Source organism: Notolabrus celidotus, chromosome 15 (assembly GCF_009762535.1).
Source record: "Notolabrus celidotus isolate fNotCel1 chromosome 15, fNotCel1.pri, whole genome shotgun sequence".
NCBI classification, from domain to species: Eukaryota; Metazoa; Chordata; class Actinopteri; order Labriformes; family Labridae; genus Notolabrus; species Notolabrus celidotus.
In genome coordinates this window covers 28,097,081-28,124,329 of record NC_048286.1, presented here as the reverse complement: position 1 = coordinate 28,124,329, position 27,249 = coordinate 28,097,081, and the positions used below count along the sequence as shown (strand labels likewise).

The following is a 27,249-nucleotide window of genomic DNA, read 5'->3' as shown; positions in this document are numbered from 1 at the left end:
ATGAGGAGTAATGAGGTTCGGAGACCATACGCCAAACACAATACTGTATGCTGCAATAAACTTTATCTTAAGTAAACATGAGTTGTCTGACTGAAATATAAAAAAACCACTACGTTTACCAGCCCCAGGTCACAGTCATACGCATGGTTTTGAATGTTGATTAATGTTCTTTTTACCATCAATACATTTTTAATACACTTTTATCAAAGTCAAGAGATAATGATCTGATTATAAATGTCTCAGATCAGATCATGTCCTGTTGTGTTTTGTTGGACCTGTTTGTTTTGAGATGATCAGGTGTTACTGATCCACTAAGTTAACACTCAGTTGTCCCCATGTGTGTCCTTCACGTCTGTGTGCAGACCTCAGGCGCTGCCAGAGCGCCGACATATCTGTAGTTTTTTAATGATTGTACAAAATGAACCTGATTCTGTGACCTACCTGTCGGGCAGCACTCTCTTGCTGTAGAAATCAGGCAGTCCATCCTCCAACATACTGACTCCCCCGTTCTCTGAGCAGTGCTGCACACACACATACAAACAAACAAACACACACGGGATACAGATAAAATAACACAGGGACAATGATCAATCCACCATGTCGACAAAAAGCTGAAAGGCTGACAAAGGGTTTTATGGTTTTAGATGGCTGGCTGGTGAAACTGACTCCACTGCCAACAGGAGTCTGTTTGTAAAACAACTCCTCGTCGCGCTGCCCTAACTGGGTTTGTACTGATTTAGAAAAAGCTTATACAAAGTCTTAAAACAAACACGCAGTTGAGTTAAAGGCTGCCCCGGCACCCCAGGGAGACGGCTGTGCACAATTAACATTTGAGGAACAAAGACACATGCGACAGCCTCCTACTTTAAAGGAACTTATTTTTAGAGTGTGCCTGTGGCAAAAGAGATAAGAAAATTATTACACAAAGCAAACACAAAAACATACGTATATATTAAGCTCCTTTTGTAGTTATGCATGGACCGATTGCCAAGTTGTTGAACGAGATGAAAATTGGGGCAGTTGAACATTTAAAGAAATTGTTAAAACTCCTTCAAACTCAAAGAACCACCAAATAACCAGACGAGGCTGCCTGCGTTAGAATCGGGTCAGTTAATCTCTCACATTAGTTCATGTTTGAGGAGCTGCCCTTTTACGTTCTCCACAAACAGCAGCTCAAGGGTAAGACGTTTCCAGTCTACTGATGCTTATCCAAAAGGTCAAAGGTCACTGCCATGCCATGTGCAATCAACTCACGGACTCTGGGGGAAGGTGCCCTGTTCTGTGTCTGCGTGGTGGGCGGGGTCTCACGTGGGTCACGTGACGCAGGGGGGAGCCGTTGGTGGGGAGAGTGGACAGACACTCCCAGGATGCCGAGTGAGTGAGAGAGGCAGTGTGAGGAGGAGCAGAGGGGGTCGGAGAGGAGCTGGGCTCATCTCCTAGACCTGCAATGAGACAAGATGGGAAAGATTGGAAGAAGAAAATGGTTTTCATGTGACGTAATGCTTTCACAACACTCTACATATCATCACCCTATTAAAATAATGGCCTAAGTCATTTTTTGACAAAAATGAGTTTTTGGCCTAAATCATCTCTTGATGATTCTGGCCGCCTCTGGTAAAACCGCCTTAATCCTTAGTTGAAAGGATTATGCTCTTTATGCCCTATAGGACAATGGCTTATATCTAGAGGGTGACTTAGTCCATTTTATTCTTCTCCTAAGTCAACATTTTTGATTCTTTAGGATAAAATGTCTGACTTGGGCAATGTAGTAAGGTTTCATGATGGCAGCTGCTTCAAGGAGCAACAGAATCTATAGTCCAGCAGAAGCTCTACACATGATTCTTGAATCAGTTTCTACCGGTGAGTGATAAGGTTTACTATCGGCCTGACATTTGTTCCATTTAGGTTAGAGTTATTTACATTTTGAGTTTGCTTTATGGAATTAAAGGACAGGTAATAGTCAGGTTTCAAAAAGTTGTCAAAACTGGATGTTGGAAATGGGTTAAGTTCAATAAAAACCCAGCAAAGAAGACCTGGAGAAGTGAGGAAAGCTTCCTGCCTCCTGACCAATTTGATTTACCTGACATTTGTTTAATTTAACTCAGGGTAATTTCAGTTTTGAGTTTGCACTATAGCATGGAAGGGCAGTTTAAGCCAGGTTTAAAGTTGCCTAAGTCACACAAGAATGTTCAAAAATTGGCCTAAGTCACTTTATTCTTTAATGTTACATAATTGACACACAATGTTCTATGTATGCCATCAGTCATCCACTGTCAGTCTTTTTGATTGAAATGATTAATAAATATCATGTGCTCTGCATTTGGTAAGGTTTTTTGTGTTTTCCCAAACAATGTTAACATGTCCTCTTCATTGTCAGGGTTAGGAAAGGGATCGTTTTCTTTTAGTGTATAGATCTGTTTAGAGTGTCAAGATTCCTTGTAGGAGTGTCATTCTGCAGTAGTACCCATCTCAACATCTCTTTAGGAACACACCAGCCAGCTTTTCCAAACTGTATCTGTGCTGACTGTTATCTACGGGCACACTCACTGTAAGTGTCTCATGAAATCCCACTTGGAGAAGCATGAGCTTTCCTGTTAAATAGACCAAGGTTGCAATAGAGGATATGCACTGACGTCACATTCCAACCAGGACACATCGCCCCCAATCAGACCGAGTGGCGCAACATCCTGCAACACGACTACTTTCAGGAGGGAAACTGGAGCTAAACAGACCCTACAGTTTATTGAAAACGAAGTGATCTGTGGACATCAACATGTGGACCAGGTTTCCTGACATTTATAGAGACCTGATTCATCAGCCAGGAAGTACACAAAGCAAAGCCTGCAGGGTATTACTGTCATTTTGAAAATTAAATTATTGATTTTACCATCTGATAAATCGTTGTTGCCCATCTGTGTCGAATTTAACAACTACACACAGTGCAACTCTTAAAGTTTACAATGATACACGTGATGTCAGTAGTACAGGTAGGCAGTTAGATCTGATGCTTTCCCCCCATGAACATACACAGTACCTGTAGTTCACCTTCAGCTGAATGCGCACGCTGCTACTCTGTGCTTCTAAAAAGCTTTTATAATTTTCATCCTAACAATTATTCAGAGTTTAAATAGAGGACTAAAACATCATCCCAGCTGCCTGGTGAGGTGGAAACAACTCAAAGCAAAATCTAAACTTACAGCTATATCACCTTTAGAACAACAAATGTCAGCTCTGTCCTGGAGGGGAATCAGACAAAGGCCATGTAATTACCTTAAAAAGGTTAATCCTTCCATTTTGGGGTATTTCCTGCAAAATCAAATATGCCGCCTTCTTAACTGAGAAAAAGTTAAACCCAGCTTACACATGAAACGACATAATCACTCAGTTCACAACGGTAAGCCGTACACTGATGTTGTAGCTGAAGATATACAGTAATTTCTCCTCTCACTTCAAGTGCGCAGTGAATTGACCCTGTCCTTGCTTCTCCTGTCAATATATCTTTTTATATGAACACTTGAGAGGATCGAGCTGAGAGTAGAGTCTGAACCACTCACTCAGTCTGGTGGAGACGGGTCGGATTCTTCTGGTTCTGGAGCTCCGTTTCTTAATTGCCATCGTGTCCTTTAGTCACAGGAGAGAAATGTTTGATTAATAACAGGTTTGTTTTAAACACTTTACATCCAAAGAAGTTAACAAATACACGCAGCAGGCACAAATTATTAAAATGTAGTATGTACTGTATGTGATAATAGATAATAAACTGACTTGGAAACCACATACAGATTAACAGATTATATAAAGAGGAAAGTGTGTAAATGTGTTGGTGTTTGAGGCATGGCCAAGGACAGTTTGGATTCTGCTTTTCTTTGTATTTTGTACTGTTCACTTGTTCTTCCATATTTTAGTTAATGCTCGGAGGTATGGAGCAACACGTATATGACTAATATTAAACCTTTGTAAGTGTTATAGAAAAGAGCAATCAGACTTATAAATAAGGTGAAGGTTATAGAACATACTAATAGTTTGTTTATCAGCTCCTATTTGTTGAAATGTAAAGACCTAGTTAACTTTAAAACATTATTATTTATGTTTAAAGCCAGAAACAGATTATTACGTTGTTTGTGTTTACATCTCATGAGGAGGAACATAGAAGGAAATTTTATTTCAAAAGTCCATACACACGTACTACATTAAAGCAAATGTGTGTTTCAGTTTGTGGAGTTAAACTTCGGAATTCTCTGGATGATGATATAAAATGCTGCTCTAATATTTTACAGTTTAAAAGAATATTAAAAGGTGAAGTAATGGGGAACTACAAACTCATCCAGTTAATCTGTATTTGATTGTTTCAGTGTTCATTGTTAAATTTGATGTTTGGGGAAAAGAGAAGGTGATTACCGACAGGTTGGCCGTCTGGTTTAGTGCTAGATTATGTTGTGATTAAGGGGAGGGGCAGGTATTATAAGTTTTTCTTCTTCCTGCTCCTGTTTGTTCATTGACAGTGTATACTCTATTTTGTGAAGATGTGTATGGAATATGTTGTGCTGTCAAACACTGAAGTTAACTAGTGATTAACCTCAAATTGCACATTTTTTCTCTCATCTAAAACTACATGAAAGAGCTATTTTCCAAGTTTGCAATACTCTTATCAACATGGGATGGATAAATATTCTTCCTCTTTAAATTGCATTTGAATATATATATGGAAATAGATACGTTTTATAACTAACAATGATAAAGTGCTGTGCCTTTTTCAGGTGAAATCTGTTGTTTCATCGCTTTAATACATTAAAGCACAAACACTTTGTGAAAGATTAACAGGTGTGTTTTTTTCTTGAAGACAGTATATCTTGTATAAAGACCACATCCCCCATAATCTCTTAAACCTGACATTTAAGGGATGTGTGTGTTTAGTAGAAACCATTCACCTTTACTGGTTACTAATACTACCATTACTCAAGGTCTGAAATGCCAGTGGTATGTTTTGTCCAAGCTGCAACATAGCCTCCTGCCACTCAGTGGGGCTGTAGCTCCGGTTAATGGTTACTGCCACAATGCTAAAATGCTTCAACACCCAGATGTGAACTAGCACTGATGACTGACAGCATCTTCTAGGGCAGTATTTTGTTCTAGATGAAGTTGATTGCAGGCTGATTTAATATTTCACATAACCACACGACCAGAGAGCAATGTGCACTACTAACGTTAGCCACACTCAGCAAACCAATTCGACATCATTTGCCCACAGCCTCTGTGATCTTGTGTTTAGCTGTGTTTAAATACAGTGCTCAAGTTTGAGAGTTTTGCTGATACCACTTTTCGACCAACGCGAACCGGGTTGTATTTCCGGGCTGGCGCTTGTGCTGGTTCGGAGCTGGTTGAACTCGTAGACCAACACATCACCCGTTTGTTTTTCCACCCGCTCAGCCCGCGGAAGAGGCACGTCATGACATCAGATTTACGTGACCGCTTTTCCCAGCAGCATTAGCGCAAACTTTCCCTCACAACAACAATGATGGCGAACAACAGCAGCTTCTCTCCTCTGCCGACCACTGCTTTGCCTTGGAATCCATTTGTCTCTTATTTTTCGCTGCAGGACAATGGCAGAAACACGTTTGGTTTGTGTTTTTGATCACAGCAACTCCGCGCCCTTGCCCCTGACATAAGCGGTTCGCGGTTCTAGACCAGCAAAGAGTTGGAGCCGCTCTGGAACCGGCTTTCCCAGCCAGGAGCCGGTTTACTCGCAGTCAGAACACGAAGAACCGGTTCTCAATTGAGCGCCGGCTCCGAACCGGCCCTGAAACTGTCTCGGTCGAAAAGGGGTATCAGAGTTCTCTAACTTTTAGACTAGTTAGCCAGTAGTAGAATTTAAATTGTCCGTAAAAATGATGAGGAAATTAGTCACTTTAAATCATCTCCACTTTAAATACATAGATTCTGGGACCAAATTCTTAAAGCAATACACCCTACAAGTGCAAAAATGAAAAAGGGAAGTCCTGCTGGGAACAACACTTTTCATTTCTGAATTATTCATTAATCTTTATTCAAATTAATTGCTTCTGCAGCTCTTTAAAATATCATAATATAATGAAGCATGTTCATCTCAGGCCCATGGGGCCCCAGGGGAAATTTCCAGACACAGCACCTTGATCAAAAATACACTGTTAGATCATACTGAATTATCTTTCCAAACATTTGCTGAATAAAAAACTGTAACAAAGTCACAGACTGAAGAAGCTTAAATAGGGAGGTCAGTTTAGATTCAGAATGACTTAAAATCATTACAAAGTTTCATACACTTTGGTCAGATCAAACAACAGGTTGACTCACTGAAAAAATCTCAAAAACTAACCAAATGTATGAAAAAAAAAAGTTATAAAAAGACACTTACTATTCCCAGGTTGACCCCAAACTCCTCATCAGTAAATTCCAGAGACTCGATGAGTCTGGACTGTCTGACTGTGCGTCTGCCTGTTCCAACATCATCCCAACGCTTCGCCTGGGACACCTGTCGCAGCTGATGAAACACACACACACACAGATATGTACACACTTGCACACAAAGTGATGACACCCACAACAAAATCTTTCCAATACTATGGACGCAAAGAAGTGTGTCCGCCTTTGTACCCAGAGCGGCTCCCGAAGAAAGTAGAGTGTACTTTAGGTTAGTCTGCACAGCCTGTGAAGAATATGAATAAAACACATTTCTTGATTGTCAAAGCAGAGGTTGCCATAATAGAGGACAAACAGGCACTGCAGCAAAAACAGAGACAGGAAAATGAGATGTAAAGATAGAGTCAGTGAATGGAATGCTAAACAGAGCAGAGCAGGCAGTGTTATTGCCAAAAGTCGCTTTTTTCGCCTCCTTTCCCCCACTCGCTTCAACTTAAACAATTTGATTTACCACAGAGGAGAACCTGCAGGGTCCAATCACGGCCTTAACTGACTCTAATCTGCTTTTCATGATGTTTCAGAGGGCAATATCCTCCTAAAAACCTGTGCTCTTCTTCTAACCCTTTATCTTGATATGGTTTTTAAACACACTGCAGCTCAAATGTGGTGCCGACTTCCATCACTCACAGATACTACAAATCAAAGATACACAGCCCTTGGGGAGCATGACAGATCTCTATCACCAGCTCTCAACACACATCAGATTCAACAGGAAGTGTTTTCATGTCAGGACATAGAGCGATAGGACGCTTCTGCACTTGAGCACTATTTCTGATTTTTAACCCACTACTGCAAAAAGTCTAGAAATTTTGTCAAGTGGCATATCTTGTCTCTACAGCAGCGTTGTTGAAATCCATGCACTGCATTGACTCAGCTGAGAAAAGGTTGAATTATTTGGCATGTTTGACAAGTGAAGAAGTTTCATCAGGTAGAAAAACTCTTTGTGACGATGTATATGAAGAACAATTTAAATACTCAGTGCTTTGAATAACACATTTTTAGAGTTTGGATGACTCAGTGACTCATCACATTTTGAAAACTATTGACTCACTGGATGAAAATCATTGTACGCCATTGTAAACAAACCAATCAATGTTTGTCTCAGAGCTGCAGCTGAAAAATTATTTATATAGAAGCAAGAGAAATAAATAGTTGTTTTGGTGAGCAGGAGGAATAAGTTAGACATGAAACAATAACCTTTTCAAAGTGTGGATAAGACCTTTGAAAACGACTTTGAGATTAATGTTGACAGTCTCAGAGGAGTCCTCTCAAAGAGCTGTTTATAATATTCTCCTTTTAACAGATTCAGTGTGTTTTTATCTCACCTGTGTATGTGTTTCTTATTATTCCTTCATTGTTTGTGTGACAGCTGTGTCGCACTGCTGGCTGTAATATAAATCGCCCCTCAGGAGCATCTGTTATTCCTGTGTTTTTCTAACTTAAGTTTATTTGCTTCATTGTAAGCGTGCGGCTGACAAGTTACCAGATAAGATTCCAGTAGGTCATCTATCCCCACAAAGGTGCAGAACCCTCCCTGACAAACCACTACTTGTCATACATTTTATGACAAAGCTTAACCCTCCTGTTATGTTGCAGGTCAAATTGACCCATTTTAAAGTAAAAAAAAATGTTTGAAGTATTATTTCGCTTTTCTAATGTCACAGTGGATGAAAGGCAAGTGGTATTCAGAGGTTCCTTCCATCTTAGGTAATGTATGCCTTCCAAACCGGCTAAATACAGCATCAAAATCTGGGCAGCATGTGACAGAAGAGGTGTCACGTGTTAATTTATCAACATCACTTCATAAAAAACAAAAAAAATCAAAATGTAAAATAAAATAAACAAAAATCTATGTCATGAAAAACTATTGTATTTATATTTAGGGCTTTCCAATGTACATTAAAAAAAGTTTTAACATGAATTTCATAAAAAACAAGTGAGTTATCCTCATTGAACGATGATCTGTGAGGATTAAAGAACACCATTGCACTAATTATTGATTTAAATGGTTAGTAATAGAGTTAATAATGAGATTTTAAAAAAGTTAATTGGGATTTTTTGGGTTCGGACACTTTTGGATAATTGAATATGCCCCAGGTCAAATTGACTCAGGAACATTATTGCTGTCCCTAAGTAACGAACATAACAGGAGGGTTACATAGCTTTGATGACTTTTATAACTTTTGTTTCAATGTTAGCTTAGCTTAGAAGGTGCAATGTTCATTTTGGTGGCTACCTTTCTTAGTCCTTATTCAATCAATTTTAAACATTTCAGTATTTTTGCACTCTATGGTTTTAGACAAGCTCTATTTGTTGAAAACTCAAAACAAAAGTCTTCACTTTTTTTTTTTTAAAGTCAGATTTTTGGGCATTTTCACCTTTAAATGGAAAGGACAGCTGAAGAGAGAAAGGGAATGTGGGGAGTAGAGAGTGGGGAAAGACCTGCAGTAAATGATCAAAGCTGGAATCGAACCTACGGCCTCTGCGACGAGGTCTATAGCCTCTGTATATGGGTGGCACGCATAGATGGCTAGGCCATTGGCGCCCCTGTCTTCACATTTTAATAAAAAATGTTTCATCTCTTCAAACAAAAACAAAACAGAGGTGAGGGGAGTAGAAGTCATGTGTTGTAGGCGTTTGTGAACAGGTAGGTCTTGAGGTGTTTTTTAGATGAGAGAAGAGAGTCAGAGTTGCGAATGTGTGGAACGAGGGAGTTTCAGAGAGTTGAGGCAGCGATGGCAAAAGCTCTGTCCCCAAAAGGTGATGGGGGATAGGAGATTAGCATCTGATGATCTGAGGCGGTGAGATGGGGAGAAACGTTTGAGGAGGTGAGTCAGGTATGAGGGGGCGAGGTTATGGAGGGCTTTGTAGGTGATTAGCAGGAATTTGAAGTGGATTCGGTGCTGCAGGATTGGTGTGAGATGCAAGGCAAAGGTTGTGTAACCTTATTACATCCATGCGTGATTCATTTGTGATCATTTTACTTTGAAGGTTGAAAACATTAACCATTTATTACTGGATCAGCTTTGAGATAGAACATCCCTCCAAACTCAACACCCAGCTGTAAATCATCTTCGCAGTGAGCGTATAGATTTCATCTTCAAGCTTTGAACACATTTCTCTACATCTCTACAAATAAGTCATGCAGTAAGGGGTTATTACCAGTACCAGGGTTTTATGAGTGGTGTAGAGCTCTTGGAGAATCTGATCCATGATGGAGTTGGTCAGATAAGACACCACTGACAACTTCACCTCCCTGAAAAAAAGAGAAGAGAATAACTTATGAGTATTTCAGCTGAACTTTTTGGCCCTGACTCGAAGTGTTTCGAAAAGTCCTTTTTCTTACTCCAGGGCTCGGTTGATATCCTCAGCTGCTCTCTCCATCAGGGCGTTGCGGATGGCGGAGCGAGGGATGGAGACTTGCTCGGAGATGGAGGAGAGAGGTGGGCTGAGTCGCTCGGCGGCTGAGCAGGACATTGGACACAACTCGCGGCACAGAGACACCATCGAGTCCACGACAACCTGGACACACACGACCCAAGGAGTGCATCAGATTCTCTTATACATACATGCGGTAGAATCTGCTTCAATTATTTATGCTCAGTGTTTTTTTTTCCCTGGTCACGTAAGACTTTCATCCAGCTGCTTCTCTCGGACTTCTCATATTCTACTGATGTGCACAATATAAATCTCTCCATTGTGTAGACACAATAAAAAGATCTGCTCACAGCTTTATCAAGATCTTTAACTTTAAACCTCATCAACATGTGACACCACTGCACAAAGAGTCCAGTGATTTCTAGTTAACATTCCCGTCTTGGTGTTGATGAAATGTGATTTATTTGGACTTTTGCAAATTAGAAATGTAGCCTTGTGAATAAGAGTACAATTGAAAGGCATAAACAGAAATGTAATTGAAGCTCAAGTAAGTTGAAATTGAATATGAAGTGTTTGCGATTCCTCCTCTGGGTGTGCTGATTTATTTTATTAATCCTCTGTGTAGTGCCTCTGAATCCCAATGGGAACAAACCCAAACAAAAAAAAATGTTTAAGTCTTCCCTTTGAATTTAAATGCTATTTTTCTTTTGAAGTCAGCATACCTGTGCCGCGCACACGGCGGCTTGATATTAATGGGCAATTTAAATGCAACTAGTCTGCAGCTTGGCCACTGTTTATAATACAGATGCATCAGAGAGTGAGTGTTTCTGCGACTGCTGCTGCTGCAGTTCCACCTCCAAACCTACCTGCAGTTCTTTGTCGGCAGCCTTGGCAAGTTCTCCAGCCAGAGTGTCGAGCCGCTGCTTGACGGGGCCGTCCACTGACAGCACGTGGGCCAGCTCACAGAGAGATGGATAGAGCTGATGCACAAACACACACATGGAGCAAGACAGGGGAGACTGGTTATAACCCTTGCATGAGAGCTCAAGTATCAACAGAAGAAGTAAGCCTGGTTTTAATGACTCATAGGAATTGGAAATAGAAACTTGTAATTGCATCAGCTCCTAAAAAAATATCAACTGTTGTTTCTCAGTTCTCAGTTACAACAGAAGGGTTAAAAGAAGCTACTTGTACATTTTGGAAGATTTTTCACCTGACTATCTGCTGTGGAGAGAGGAAAGAAGAAGAGGTTCATGAGAGGGATGGTTTCAAACAGAGGTGGATAAAAAAAATGGTGTAAACTTTTTGTTTGTTTAGTATTCAGTCCCACAGCAGTTGTTGTTTGGAGTGTGTAAAGATCAGCAACTTTACAGAGAATCTTCTGTAACCCTTGGTGAAATGCAGGAATATACATTTTCTAAATCCTGAGGTTTTACTGTTTCAGCTTCTACAGAGCGACAGGACATGATTTCTGCTCTCTTTTACTTTAGTAACTCATCACACACGCTCTTCTTCTCTGAGTGCCGTAGAGAACAAACTCGTCATTTGGTTTCCTGTAGAGTTGAAGTTTTGTACTTTATTTGAACGTCTGTTGAGGGCTGATGTCGAAGTACTTTACAGTTCATGGCTGTCAGATCCTTTGGGTTACTCTTTCTTGAAGTCATACATCAGGTGGATTTATAAGCTCTGTCCTAATCCAGGGGCTGCAGCGCTCGAAGGACACAGCCTTCGTAGCCTGCACCAGTCAGGCCAAATTAAACTGAGATGGTCTGGTCTAAGGAGGATTCCCTGTTTATGTCATCAAATGTGCTAGCTTGAAGGCCGATTTATACATCTGCGTCGCCCCTATGCAGCAAGGGCTGACACGAGATGAGCACTTCATACTGCGTTGATGTGTCCGTGTCACGGAGCAATTCTCAGCCGAAACACTTGATGGCAATGTCGCCTGTTTCCGGCCCACTACATTTTCGGTTTACTATTTCACAGCTGATACATGTTTCTGTTTATCATACAGTAATGATTACAGTGAAGAATAGAGGAGACGTTGGAGGAGTTGAAATATACGGCCAATGTGTGGGGATTCCAGAAGTGCTGTAAAGGCGGGAAGTACAATGCTGCAGAGCGGACCAATCACAGGGCTTGCGGTCCACGTCGATTCAACACGTAGATACATTTTGGAGGAAGTGGGCATCAGCTACCTGAGCCTAGGTTACGGCATAGCTACCCTGCCGATTCCACACAGAATAATAAACCAGGCTTAAAGCTGCTGTTGGTAGTCACAGAGTAAACATCTGTTCAGAGAGAGGGACTTCAAATGTCAACACTATCCCTCCCAACCAGATTTCCTCTTAGCCCCCAACACAGATCGGCATGTGCAGGCTAAGCTGATTCTTTAGCCTGGTGGGACAGCTCAGGGTGTTGTAACCTTTTTCTGTCCATGTTTATCTGTGGTGGTGGGAGGAGGAGGGAGGCAGATGACTCTGGAGGTTACAGGGTACTGTGGACCAGCACACCAAAATAAATACATAAAAAAATAAGGAAGAAGAGAAATAAAGAGGTAAATAAATAAAGATAAAGTAAATGAAAGTAAAGAAAAAGAAAGGATAAGGACAATAAAATAAACTAAAGTAGTGGAATAAAAGAGTTAGAGTGTGTGTGTTTGTTAGTGTATGTGTGTTTCAGCGTGTATCAGCGTGTGCAGTCATGATAGTGCCGGACTCATAACCAATCGGAGGACATAGTAGGGGCCGCCCCTTAACCAATCAGGACAGAGGATTGGAGATTAGCTATGATTGGTCCATCATTACAGGAGCGAGGGGAATAATAACATTGCTTGATACAAAGGCATTGGAAAATGCAGAGATTTGGCAATAGTCTCAAATTACTCCACTTACTGATGAGTACCCATGGGCATTATGACCTTTTCTCCAAACCCAGCAGAAAAAAAAGCAACGTTTTTTTACACCATTCCCACCAACAGCAGCTTTGAGGGTTCCCACAGTCATGCTGTTACATAGCAGTGGGTAGCTGGCTGGTAAACAAACTAGCGTAGTAAGCGCAAGTTTAACACCATCACCAACATTTCAAATGTAACTTCAAGTTTGAATGCGTTTGTTTTTTAACACAATGCAGCTTTATGTTGAGCTGAACCTAAATGCCTTCATCTAACAGTATATTACTCAGCTGTTTGAGAGTTCTTCATCGAGTTTGAATTGGCATGCAAATAATCAAGTTGGGCCATGAAGGATGCACCTGATGCATCCTTCATGGCCTTAGAAAAGTAGGACACATTCGTCAGCTGTATTTGAAGGAGACTTTGAAACGGGGCAGCCTTTGACTCGCTGCAGTGACGCACTCGGTCTTCAAATGTGGCCTTCGAGGGCTGCAGCCTCTCAGCTGGGACACAGCTTTAGTCACTTAAACTATTATTTCTATTTGCATCTCATGGGAACTCATACAGCTGTGGCTTCCAAAGTCACATCACTCATTGCACATTTTTTTTCCCTTATTCTTGTTTTCTGAAACTTTAAAGGCATCAGGCTTCAATCGTCATGTTTCATGGTCACACAAAAATATTTGAAATGTTCAACAACTGGAATGAAGCAGATTCTATGAGGAAGAATACATGGAAACACCTGAAGTATAGCACAAGTACATTGGTTGCACGACATTGAGCATTAACTATAATTTTTCTGCTACTCAAGGCAGACAGTAGCACTCAGACATGATCCTCTCTTCATTCCATGCAGTGAATTTGTTCACAAAAAGGTGGTTATATAAAAATCCAGCAGACACACACACATCAACATCTGTGTTTTTTCTGTGCTGTTCCAGGTGGATCAAAATCAGGCAGCGTTTTCAAGAATTATTAAAAGCCCAATTAGACCTTCAGCAAAAGGAGCACCAGCAGTTGATTCTTTTTTTTTCACCAGTGGTTACACTGAGAGCAGAAATAGATATGACCATTAACTACACATATAACAAGCCTTCTTAGAAAGCCTGTATCACACATTCTTTGGTGTTAACTGAGTCATTAAGGTTTAAGTATCACACACAACTTACAAACATAAAACTATAAACACAAAAATGTGGTAGTCTACTCACAGCTCTGGAGTCTCTGGCTTCTTTCAGGATCTGTCTGGCAGTTTGAACGTCCTCGCCTTCCTCACAGCCTTTCAGGACACACACCTGCTGCTGCACACGCACACACAGGCGTTCCATCACCTGCACACACAAACACAAACAAACACATAAATTAAACAGGAAAAGCATTCAAATATCTTTCTTTTTCAATCTTTCTTTCTTTAACCAGGTAAAAGACTCATTGAAATTTAAAACCTCTCAAGAGTGACCTGGCCAAGACTGCAGCACAAAACAGGTTACAACACACAACAAGCACACAAAACAACACAAATAAAATACAGTCACAGTTTCACATGGTTACATGATTACACAGTGCAATCACAAGAGGCCATGCACAGGCCATATCGGCTGAGGTTTCTACACATGTGTACAAACAAGTATGTAGGTAGAAGTCCAAGAATAGATTTATAAATAAAAATCAGCCAGTGAGAGAGTCCACGACTGTACAAAGATGGAGAGTGTGCGACAGCCTATAAGGAACAGTGATGGACCCAACCCTGGATACTTTTAAATCACGTCTTAAAACTCATTTTTACTCCCTGGCTTTTAACACAGCATGAGAGTTTATGTTGGTCTCTGTTTCTCTTTTAATGTACTGCATTTTAAAATTTACCATTATTTATTTCTACTGTTTGTATTTGTTGTGCAGAACTTTGGGAACCTTGTTGTTTTTAAAATGTGCTATATAAATAAAATGGATTGGATTGGATGTACATGATAGCTGCAACCTGTAATAAAACACAAAGCCCAGTGATATGCAGTATCTAGTTTATTTAAAAACTGATCAGGAGCATTCATAAAAAGCAGGTCTCCATAGTCCAACAAGGGTAAAAAAGTCCTGGTGATCAAATATTTTCTGACTTTCAATGAAAAACATGATTTATTTCTAAAAAAGAAGCCCAATTTCAGCTTCAACTTCAAAACAAGTTTATCAATATGCAGTTTAAAGGACATGTTCTCATCAAGCAGAATGCCTAAGTATTTATAAGACGTGACCATTTCAATTTCAACCCCATGAGCAGTAGACAACCTGGGAACGTGAGATGGAATCTGTTTGCCATTTGAAAATAGCATGTTCTTTGATTTATCTGCATTCAGCACTAACTATGAGCACATATAGTAACATAATCATTTCATATTTACAGAAAAATAAACAATACAACAAAATACATTTCTGAGTTGTTAACCTTGGTGTGCACAAACACTCACGTGTTCAGCAGTGCTGGTGACGAGGCCTTGATTCAGCCGGAGAGCCTGTTTCTGAGAGAAACGCTGAGTCTGGTTGTTCCTAAGCAGGGCACGTTGGATCTGTCTCACACACACACACACACGGAAAACAAACAAGGAGGGAGAGGAGAGGAGATGACAGGTGTTTACAAAGCACAGTGTGCAGGAGACAGGAGACGAGTCCATTTGCATGGTAATAAGGAGACCGGAGAGAGAGTTTTGATCCACAGAAGTAAATAGGATGCCTTTGATTTTTTTGTCTCTACTCAGCAGGTGGAAGTGTTCACTGCTTAATCATCTTATGTAAAGAACGATAGAATCAAGGGTTCCCCAAGGACTCTGGAGCTTTCCAGATAAACAGACTGCAGCCCAAACACTCACAAACTGAAAACAGTCTCACGAAAGAAGCAGAAGTTGATTAGTTTGGTTAACTCCACAGAGGATATTTCTGATTATAGAAACAACAACAAATCTGAGAATCATTTAAAAACTTGGAAAGTCTTGTTGACAGTGGTTCAACATGTTTGTGGAGTTGTATCAGACATCTCTTCAGCCCCTGGAGGAGGGAGGAAGCAGTGAGTGATTGACTGACAGCTGAGCCTCCAGGGAAATGAAGTACGACATGCAGTGTAAACAGTCTAGCTCTGTAAACGGCAGCTTACAAGCTATGTGACAAACATCATTTAGTAAGTTGAGGCGCTGAGGAAAAATGACCACATCCTTCATGATGTACAATGACAGCTCTTATATCCAGATATAGTTTGTTCTCCTGTCGAGGAACGTTTGGATGTTTTTCTTTTGATTTGAACAAGCCGACATGCAAAGTGAGACACTCGTGTATCAAGGCAAAAAGTAACAACAGCTAAACACCCATGTTTGTTGTTTGCAGTCCTCCAGTTGGGCGGTGTTTTGTCTTGTCAATTCATGTCTCTGTCATGCACAGGCACAGGCAGCTGTCAATCTTTTGAGCCCAAGTGATAATGAGGGTTTAAAAAATAAATAAATAAAAAATAAAATTATTTGCCATAATCTGGATTACAACAGTAGTCAAATAGGGATATCCACTGTGTACTAACCCTACCTCTGAACAACACAACTGATGGTCTCAAACACATTAAGAAGGCAAGTCATTCTACAAATGAACTCTTTACAAGGCTCATGTTAATTAGAAACCATTCCAGGAGACCACTTCATGAAGCAGACTGAGAGAATACCAAGAGTGTGCAAAGCTGCCATTAAGGAAAAAGGGGGCTACTTTACAGAATCTAAAATATAAAACATATTCTGCTTTGTTTAATACTTTTTTGTTAATTAAATAATTCCATATATGTTATTTCATAGTTCTAATGTATTTGGTATTAATCTACAGTGTTTCAAATAATTAAAATAAATACAAACCCTTGAATGAGAAGGTGTTTCCAAACTTTTGACTGGTAGTGTATATTATTTTTCTTTCTTTTTTTAGCACTTAATATTAACCACTTGAAATTAATAATTAGGAGACTGGCATTTAGCCTCATCTGTTTCATTAGCATTATTAATATGATACATTTACTTTCAAATATTTTTATCTATCTTTCCTTTTTTCATTGCTTACTTTTTGTAGGTTATTTCTGTTCTATTTTTTATAATCATGAATAGTTTTTTTTGTATGTTTTTTTTTTGTTTTCGCCTTGGTTTTCCTAATATTATTCTAATTCTAATACTACTACTACTACTACTACTACTAATAATAATATTATTATTAGTAGTAGTAGTAGTAGTAGTAGTGTTATTATTATTAATATTATTATTATTATTATCATTATTATTTTCATCACTTCTTTGTCTGCATTTTTATGTTGTTCATATTCGTGCCTTGTTTACTTGTTATTTGGTCTACTACCACTTGGTCACCCTCTTCTTGTAAAGCTCTTCATTTCTTGCACATTTAAAAAAAAGGAAAAAAAGAGGGAACTGATCAAGACATTATCTGCAAGAGAATAGATCCTGAACACGTGTGAAAAAAATGACATTTTTTGGATCAAAGTTGGAAATATGTTCGAAAAAATGACAAATTATTTGATAAAAACTGTAAATATGTATATTTACATAAATATGTGTATAATATTTATAATTATTATAATGTTTTTATCTTGTGTGAGTTGTTTAAAGTCGTGACCACTTATTTAGTTCCAGTTGTTGGCAATACAACAGTTCTGTTATAAAAGAAAATGTATAAATTAAGTGTTCAAGACAAAAAAACAAACAGGATATGTGACCGGTCTAAGTATATTGAAGCAAAACAGTGCCAAAAAGAACCATCACTTTCCAGACTGCCTTTAAGTCACAGAAAGGCAGAAAGGCTTTCTATCTGACATCTGAATTGTGTATTCATTGGTTCAAAAAACGTCAACAGAAGTTTATAAACAGCCTAAATCTTGACAACCTGCTGTATAGCAAACAGTGACACATCAAAGTGCATTCTTGTTTTTTTCTATCTGCATCCTCGTTCAAAGAGCAGTGCGGGAGCAACAGAGCGACAGGCTGTAAACTTTGTAAACAGAGTCCCAAAATGATCAAGAAGCACAAAACTAACTGTGAAGAAGTAGAAAAAGTGAGAGAATCTGAGGGCAGAATCATGCAGGGTGACGCAACAACAGTCTGCTGTGTGCTCTTACTCGATCTGCTGCAGTGATGGCTACTTGTGAGGTCATATTAACAACTTTAGTACCAGATGGTTGTAACTACGCCTGTGTCTGCTCTTCTTCATGTTTTTAGCAGCTCTTCTGTCCCGAGTCCAAAGCTAATCTAAAAAACAACAACTTGTTTTTCACCACTGAAGTGGCTAAAATGTGCGGAAGGCGAGCTTGAATTCATCTGATTGCGTTAAACCAGCATGAAAGCATGGTCATTCCTTTAGTTAAGGACATAATGAGCCAGAAAGTATCACTTCTTTACATGAACATTGACTTATTCATTGTGATGATTTCAGACTTTGCTGATTTCTTTATTGTGAGTGTTCATCAGGCTAGAACATTGAAGTAGTGATAAAAAGAGCAGCAGTGCAAAGGTGCTCTGCTTCCCTCTGCCTGGAAAATTACAATAGTCAAGAGTCCATCTTTATTTGGTTTGGATGGCAAACAAATTGGCACGCTCAAACAGCACAGCCCCAGTTTACAGACTGCTGTCATACACTTGAGGAGATTACATTTGTTGTATTTGTGATTCAAACTGAGGAGTAAATTCAATCTAACTCTACAGATTCTGATTTGGAGTAGCTCTTCAAGGTCTCTTGAAAATCAGAATCAGAATTGCTCAGTGAGCACTAACCAAGATTTCAAAATTGAACTTAGGTTGAGCATAGAATGAAAACAGGTCTGAACCAAGCAGCAACCTCCCGTCTCAAAATATGAAGCCCATGCGGAAGTGTTATAAACTGCAATTCATCACCACATAGACACCAATTAAAAAAAGACGATATTTGCAGCAGAAATAAACAAGTTTACAGCCTGGTTCAAAAAACATCTTGGCTCTACGTAGCTAATTTCTCTATTGGCACACGTATTATTATTATCACACTACGGGGGTGAATTTTTTTCTAACGTGACGGTTCAGAAGATTTTAAGATTATGAGTTTTTGACCAAATAAGGACATGACTGATTTGACTCCCGGACGGGAACACATAGCTGTTGGCTAGGAGGCTCAAACTCCGCCCATTTACGTCACACTCTGCCTGGTTGAGTTCTGCATTTCCAATATGGCTGCCGTCGATTGGCTTCAAAACAGCGCTCAGGAACAGATGGGTGATGTCACGGATACTACGTCCATTGTTTATACAGTCTATGGTCTGAACAGCTAAGACCTCCTTTCAACAATTTTTCAACCTACTAAAATAACATTACAGCATCATGTCTTATAATTTTGATTAACTGTTTATTTTAGGGGTGAGGAGAACAATAATCATTGTGGCGCACTTAAATAACTCTTTAAAAAGGTAAAAATGTATTCAAAAATGTGTTCACACATTTTATCTGTCACGCCTATGATGGTTTAAGTTTCTATTTTCTTTGTGTGAATTGTTAGAACCAGTTTGGGGCTTTTATTTTGAAGGCTGGGTTTGCCGCTGACTTGCTGGGTAACAGGTGGTAACAGGATATAAACCAATACCAGTATAATGAATGAAGGTACGTGGTAGAGAATGCATTAGCCCTTTGTTAGAAGAGTTCGGTAGACCGTCCTCATTTTGTATTTGCTTTGTTCTGTGTTTATTGCCTTAAGATGCCATTTTGGGAACCGATGATTAATTGTATTTTGGGTGTTTATTCCCATCATTTTGGGCTTATGTAGTTCACTTTACATTTTAGCGAAGTCAAACCACTCATTCTAGCTGGGACTGCTATATGCACATAGTTTTCCAGCAGTACTTGAACCCCAGTTTATGCAAAGAATTCCTTTTGACACATTTTTCATTCAAAAACTATAAAAATTACAACTTCTGGGCTGTTAGATGTTAACAAGAAAGTTCAGAAAGATTGTAAAGAGAGAGATTGTATACATTCCCAACAGATGAAGACAAAAAAAACAGCTGATGCTTGTACTTGTAGAAATATTCCTGGGTTCTGGCAAAGTGGATTAAAACACAACAGCACAATGACAGCACTAAAGATTCAATGGCTGACAATAGTGAGCGGTGGGCCTTTGTGCTCAGGGTTGTGGGATCGATCCCAGTCCTGGGTCTTTCTATTGGTGACTGTGGCTGTAAAATACTAAAGCCATTTTAGACACAAAAACATACGAGCTGTATCTTTCAAATCTGTGTTAGTGTGAGAATGTCTGATGAACCTTTTAGAAGCAAAACTTCTAAAACAAATCCTCTTCAAACTTTTGATGCACGGCACAGTTTCAGTGCAAGGTTTCCAGAGCAGTAATATTGTAATCTATGTAAATGTTCAATCATCACTTCTAATTCAAAAGAAAATGAAACTCATATATCAAACCGAGGAATCACTCTGACCCCAAGAGTCAGGTAAGGATGTGTCTATATCACTGCATGATGAAGCAAATTTAAAGCGCTGAGTGACCGGGGGCTCCTCTCACCTTGGTCAGCGCCTGGTCCGTCTTCTCTGGGGCGCCGCGGTACGCCTGTGTGACATCACTGAGGGGGATGGGCATGTACTGAAGAGTGAAGTTGCTATTGAAGGGAAAATTGAGGAAGAGAGAGAAGAGAGAGGGATGATATTAGCACACAAACATGCAAAAGAAAAGTGATGTTAACCAGAACAAACAACAAAACACCTGCAGCACTTTTAAATGTTGTCTCTAATTCCCTAATACGCAAATGCACCCACACACACACCTACACGCTCAGACACACATGAAAAGCAACATCGCAGCCACACTTAAAAAAAAAACCAAGAGTTTGACAGACATGCACGTCTAAGGACTGATGAAACGCTGTGTAATAGTAAACATTGTACAGAGATGGTAATCTGCCTGTGTGTGTGTGTGACTGATCCTTTTTATGTGTGTACCCCTCTTCAAACGTCTCTTATTTTGTGTGTGCGTGCATGTGTGCGTGTGTGTGTGTTGTGTCGTCTTACTGCTCCAGCGCTCTCGCCACATCTTGGAAGCCTGTCGCTGTGGTGTTGTTGCGATCCCACGTCACACTCCTGAGAGCAGATCAAACCAGGAGGAAATCGGGGAAGACAGGCAGAGAGAGGGAAGAGAAGTGGAAGATCAGACGCTTTCTAAAGCTCCTTACGCGCACACACACACACACGCAGAGGGCAAAGTATCTTATTAGAATTACTTATCTGACCATGCATTTGCAGCAAAACCCTCACAGAAAGGTTAAGACAACATTTACACGTCGTTCTTTGCTGCTAAATGAACAAAAAGAGTCCATACCTCAACATTAGAAATGCATGAACAACTACCATGCAACTAATGAGCTTCTGTTATTCACAGTGCAGCTCCTCCACCTACACTCCTCTCTGTCTAACTCCTGTTTTTAATATATCAGTCATTTACAGCCCCTCTTTCCTTTCATCCATCCTCCTCCTCCTCCTCCTCCTCCTCTTCCTCTCCCTGACTCGCTCTGCCCCAGAAATTCAATCAGCTAAGCCCAAATCTCACTCCTTGGGAGGTCTCCCTTCCCCCGTGCCAACGTTACTTTCTCCCTCTGTAGTCCATACCCATTTTCCCCATCCTAATATTTGCATCCTTCCTTCTGTTTCTGTTCTACTGCTCTCTGTTTTAATCTCCTTCTTTCCTTCCTCCACCACCACCAGAACGCAAACATCTTCACTCAAACACTTCTTGTACACAAAGGTGGTGCTATATCTTGTACGCCTGAAGGCCACTTCCCCCCTCCTCTCTCACCCCCCCTCTCCTTGCTATCCCTCCAACACCTGTCTTACCTTCTTATCTCCTGCATGGTTCACTTTGAAGCTCATAGTGAATTCACTGCTCTGCCTCTCAGCAGGCTGCACATATCCACTCCTCCAAACATACCAAACATATTCATTTCCTCTGACCCTTTTTTTAAATTAGTCCTCTTATGTTTCTCCTGCCTCACCCTGGCTGCAGGGAAAACCCTTCATTACTCCATTAAGGGTGCTGATTCAATAACCCACATGCATACCTCAGCGTTGTGTTGATCTGCAGGGCTTTGCTCAGCATCTTGGCCCCGGAGTCCTCCAGGAGGTTCCCACTTAGGTCCACCTTCCGTAAGCAGGTGTTGGAGCCCAGAGCGTTGACCAGCACGGTGCCCTTCTGACGGAGCCTTGAGTCAGATAAGGAGAGAGACTGAAGGGCCTGTGAGGAGGGGAGAGGCAGGGAGGACAGAAGATGGAAAACAATGACACTGTCACTTTCAAGGGTTAATCAGTGATTCTAAATCTGGTGGGCGGGTCTGGACCAAGCAGTAACCTCCAGCCGCGAGGATTGAAGCCAACGTGGGAGTGTTAAACACTGCAGTTTCTTGAGTGTCCACTTGAGGCTGGCTCCGGAAGTACCAGAAACCACATACACACTCATTCAAAAGAGGCAATCTTTACGGCACAAATAAACATGTTTACAGCCTGGTACAAGAAACGGCTTGGGTTTACGTTTACTGCTTGGTTAATATGATAATGCTGACAATGTATCTACAGCAAACATCACAGCTACTAAAATAAGGATGGAAAATGATGAAGTTGAACCTCACCCTTGGCTTCTCCTTCACTAACAGTGGACTGCTTACTCATTAGTATTTGGAAGTCTCAGTTTGCAGTGTCACTTTTAATTGCTCCATTTGAAAATAGTGCCTTGTTGGCTTTTTGGTTTAAAGTTGCTCATGTGTCTGTGTGTATAGTAGTAACAGGTGAGGAGGGCTTGAAAGTATTTCAAGAGCCATGAAGAAAAAGTTAGAGAACCACTGAATTAAATTCAGACATGGAACTGTTGTAAAAAGTTGAAATAAGACAAAAAATCATTATACACAAACTTTTTTCACCTGTAGGCATCTATACTCTGAGACTGCAAAATAATAAATAATTCTCCATATAATCCAGTGTAGATTATTTGTGGGGATCGATATTCTTTGAAGAGTTTTTTTTATTTTCTTAAAAATTATCTAAAAATGTATTCATGTTATGATAATTATTACAAAACACGTAACTGAATGCTTTAATAATACAAAAACCTGGATGGACCCTGATTTTAAAACAGTTTTTTGCTCTCTGCAGGTGAATCATTTATTGATCTTGAATTTCTTTTTGCATAGCAATCAACTGTTTTTCTGTCTAACATTTTTTTTGTCCTTTTTCTTTCAGAAAACAAAATTAGAGTTTTTTTTTATTTTCCTTGGACCCCCCATTGTCTGGACAGCGTCTCCTTACAGCGGTATATGTTTTGAATATTGAGCACATGGGAATATCTGTCCGTGTTAAAATACGTTGAAACAAACAAGTTTAGTGAAATACTGTGTTCTGTTATAACGATCAGACTTGTGTCTTATTTTGTAATGTTTAGGTGTGATATTAGTTTGTTCTGCTTGCCTGCCTCTCTCTTTGTGCTGTGCTGAGAGTCTGTTGCTGATTGGATAATAATAATAATAATAATAATAATAATAATAATAATAATAACTGTATTTATATAGCACCTTTTTAACAATGCAAAACAAAATGCAACTAAAGAAGTTAAAAAGAATACATGTAAATTAAACATAATAAAGTGGATAGACCAGTAAATCATTGTTAAGAGGTTTTTCAAAGGTAAATAGATAACATAAATAAATAAAAATGGATAAGTAAATAAAAGCATTAAAAGGACAATAAAAGGTTTTCAGAATAAGAGGACAACATCACATTGGGAAAATTAGAAAAAGTGAAAAGGATAAATTAGGAACATTAAAAAAAATAATAGAAGAAGAAGAAGAAGAAGAAGAAGAAGAAGAAGAAGAAGAAGAAGAAGAAGAAGAAGAAGAAGAAGAAGAAGAAGAAGAAGAAGAAGAAGAAGAAGAAGAAGAAGAAGAAGAAGAAGAAGAAGAAGAAGAAGAAGAAGAAGAAGAAGAAGAAGAAGAAGAAGAAGAAGAGAAGAAGAAGAAGAAGAAGAAGAAGAAGAGAAGAAGAAGAAGAAGAAGAAGAAGAAGAAGAAGAAGAAGAAGAAGAAGAAGAAGAAGAAGAAATAATCAAATAAAATAAACAGATCCAATTTGAGACAATTAATTAGTTGGATGGATAAAAACTAAAAATAATAATAAAATAGAAGTAAAAGCTTTTTGAAATAAAAAGTTACATAAACGCAAGTCTGTAAAAATGCTGGCCTGTACTTTAGAGGAGTCTTCTCCAAGAGCTCAGTGAAACCTCCACAGGGGTCTTTTCAACAAAGTCGGCATGTTTTGTGTTTCCCTGAAATATTCATGTGTAATAACGTGTCTTTGTGTTTAATGTTTGAGGAGTCCAGTGAAATGCTTTTTGCATTTCATGCGTTTGTGCAGTCGATGTTGTTCTTTACTCTTTGTTTTTATGCTTATGTTTAATGCAGTTGATACTTGTTAATTGTAGAATTTCAGAGGAGCTGGTTGGTGGGTTGCCTTCCATTTTAACAGAGCTAGATCCAGTCTCTATACTCGGCTCAATCAACCCTTTCCTGCCTTCTGTGTTATTTTGGAGTGACAGGCATCAAGATAAAGATATTTCAAATATCCCGCTGGGAGTTTCATTTTCTCACTTCTGAAGCTCTCTGCCTTCTGTGACTCATGTACTGAAGCGTTAACGCTGGGCACTGAACCAAATCGTTGCAGGGGACGAGCACAGACGATCCGATGTTAATGTTTACATCGCACCCTGAGTGAGGCCGGTCTCTGACAAACCTGGTGTACTTCCTTTGATCTCCTACATATGTACCAATCTGTCCCTCTGTTAATGCGCCAGCACACATGCATGGGACCGTATTTTAGTGCACAAATATAGTTGTGAGCTATCACCATCAACAGTGGTAAATAATTGAGTAAGCTACTTGTCATGCTGGATTTTGCAGAGTGGAGAGAGAAGAGAGAGCCCCCGGAGCCTCGAGGATAAACTCAGAGCAAATGAATCACTCGTCCGAGACCACAGACAACATGACTGGTGTGCACGCTTGCACCTTGTGAGTGTGGCAGGTGGCAGAGTGAGCTTAAATGCACATGAATGAGGACAGGATAATTTAAACGGTGAATTTAAATGGTGACAAGTGTTAGAGTGTGTGCAGAGGATGTGTGTGTACGTGTGTGTGTGTGTGTGTGTGGGTACAAAATCTGTGAGGCATGTGTAGGCGTGCATCTGTGCGGAATGCCACAGAGGATTTGTGCGTGTGTGTGCACAATATGTTACATAATCCAACTCACACACTCTTCCTCTTGCACCAAATGAACCAGTTTCTGCAGAATATCATCCAGCACCCTGAGGAGGCAGAGAGAAGGAGAGGGAGACATTCATCATCAGTATCATCTTCCACACCATCTGTGCGGCTGGTTCCCCCACGTGGTCCGTACCTGCCCTTGATGTTGAAGTTCTTCCCAAGCATCAGGTGTTTGAGGGAGGGGTGTCGGGAGAACGCTGGGATGACAGCCAGCAAATCAGTATCCAAACCTGCACACAACATAACACAACACAACATATGACGCACAAGTGCAACACAAGCAAGACTACACTCTGGAGTGTAAATGTTTCTTCAATGCTTGGAAATGTAGCTTCATTAAAATGACTTGCAGGAAACTTTGACTGTTCATCTTTAACACAATAAACAAATTAGATGTTTGCAGATTTTTTACAATGACATTTTTTACCCAGCTGTCCTTCTGGTGACTCACGGTTTTACTCTGCCAGGTGGAGTTTAAAATTTCTGTATTTCATGGCTCAGTTTTTTGTCTCATGGTCTGTTCTGGTTCTAAATCCCACTGCCCACTGATATTCCAAAATACTCCCAATTAACCCTCCCCACGCTGCGACCCACGCACATTTCTTTTGAAAGGCTCAAGGATGGAGAATGCTGCAAAGAGGAAGTAGTTACCATGGTAAGATATTTCAGTCACAAGGACTAAATAGCCTCATTCAGAGAGCAAAAAATACCTGAGGCTGAATGAGCATTCATGGATTGAATGTGAGATTATTCTTGTGCCAATGACAGGAAACTGTGATGTCACCGAGGTGGAGGGGCTGCACCAGAACCATGGTGTTGGAGGACAGATTACAGATTGTATTGAGGAGATGAATGGATGTGTGGATTTAAGGCAGTGGTCATATTGTTAGTTGAGATTGAAGTATAAGTGGTGAAGCACAACTGAAAACCATTCTCAGGGTTAGAGGATGAACTTTAAATGACCAAGCATACGACAGAATTCTTCTCTGAAGCAGAAATGAAAGTTTGACTTCATTCTCAGACATATGTGGCTTTAAAATAATCCAGCAAAGATCATCAAGAAGTGAACTTCAAGGTTTCAAGGAAATGAGTCACAAGGATCAAAGAGAAAATAACTTTGAGGACATCATTAGCCGAGATCAGAGTTAACAACATGAATCCACCTACTGCCTTGTGAATCCCAACCCCAAGTATTTATATAGAAGCTGCACAGTGTTAAAAAAAAAACCCTGCATAGACAGGCAACAGTCTATATGAAAGAGTTGTTGCAGCCTTACTCCAAGCAGGACTCTATGAGGTCAGCTAATCTGAGTTTGTTGGTTGTTCTGAACTCCAGGCTTAAGACCAGAGGAGACTGTGCTTGGACTGTTGTTGTCTGCCACTGAGTCTGAGATCTGTGGACTCAGTTGACGCTTTAAAAAACCCCAGCTTAAAACACATTTCTTTAGACTTGCATATGCTTAACCTGTTGTTGCTCCTGCTTGCAGTGCCCATGCTCATGTTGTTTCTATTTTTTGTCTTCATTTTTATTTGTTCAGATTTTCAATTGTGATGATTTGTTTGTGTATTTGTCTTTGTTAAGCACTTTGTGACCTCTGTCTTGAAAGGTTCTATATAAATAAACATATTATTATTATAAAAAATATAACTTTAAAGCTGCTGTGAGGAACTTTTAGCTTGTATCAATTCTGGCGCCTCCTTGTGGACAAAGTGATACCTCTTATCTCTTGTCCTGTACATGCAAAATAAGTGTCTTCAGACAATAACCTCATCCTGTTGTCTTTCAACATTTCGATTTATCGCACAATGTGATTATTTGCAATGAAAAAAGCCAAAAAATAGTTTTTCTAAAGCGAGATGTCAATCATCTGTTCTGACACCTGCCCCTCAGAACAGTTTCAGGCATTAAAATGACAACAGAGAAGGTATCAGTGTTGTTGTAGATGGTCTTGTTTGCTTTTGAGGGTCATAACGAGGCATCAGTATCAGTTTCAGTCTGTTTCTCAGCCAGTTAAAAACTCCTCATAGTGCCTTTAAAAAAAAAAGACACTGATATTTGTCTATCAATCCTTATTATAAAGAGATATGTGCCTATCACAGATGTATAAACATCTGCATGTATGTTTTCAGATTTGCCAACACAGGACAAACTTTCTTTTTCAAAGAACATGAAACACATA

General features: G+C 39.8%; 1 protein-coding gene across 7 annotated transcripts in view; it reads right to left on the bottom strand.

Moving 5' to 3' along the window:
* The window catches only part of carmil3 (capping protein regulator and myosin 1 linker 3), a 149,534-nt gene that overhangs the window by 22,005 nt on the left and 100,280 nt on the right, over nucleotides 1-27,249 (bottom strand). For 2 of the 7 annotated variants that reach the window (XM_034702400.1, XM_034702403.1), the window contains exons 19-32: nucleotides 25,203-25,299; nucleotides 25,056-25,110; nucleotides 21,831-22,003; nucleotides 20,788-20,856; nucleotides 20,285-20,378; nucleotides 15,187-15,285; nucleotides 13,939-14,058; nucleotides 10,701-10,814; nucleotides 9,803-9,978; nucleotides 9,625-9,712; nucleotides 6,392-6,517; nucleotides 3,555-3,621; nucleotides 1,309-1,442; nucleotides 442-521 (exon numbers count right to left, since the gene is read on the bottom strand). In XM_034702400.1, the coding sequence (XP_034558291.1) occupies nucleotides 442-521; nucleotides 1,309-1,442; nucleotides 3,555-3,621; nucleotides 6,392-6,517; nucleotides 9,625-9,712; nucleotides 9,803-9,978; nucleotides 10,701-10,814; nucleotides 13,939-14,058; nucleotides 15,187-15,285; nucleotides 20,285-20,378; nucleotides 20,788-20,856; nucleotides 21,831-22,003; nucleotides 25,056-25,110; nucleotides 25,203-25,299 (1,492 nt within the window). Of the gene's footprint in view, nucleotides 1-441; nucleotides 522-1,254; nucleotides 1,443-3,554; nucleotides 3,622-6,391; nucleotides 6,518-9,618; nucleotides 9,713-9,802; nucleotides 9,979-10,700; nucleotides 10,815-13,938; nucleotides 14,059-15,186; nucleotides 15,286-20,284; nucleotides 20,379-20,787; nucleotides 20,857-21,830; nucleotides 22,004-25,055; nucleotides 25,111-25,202; nucleotides 25,300-27,249 lie in introns of all 7 variants that reach the window. The other 5 variants (XM_034702397.1, XM_034702402.1, XM_034702401.1 and 2 more) reach the window with 3 other exon arrangements.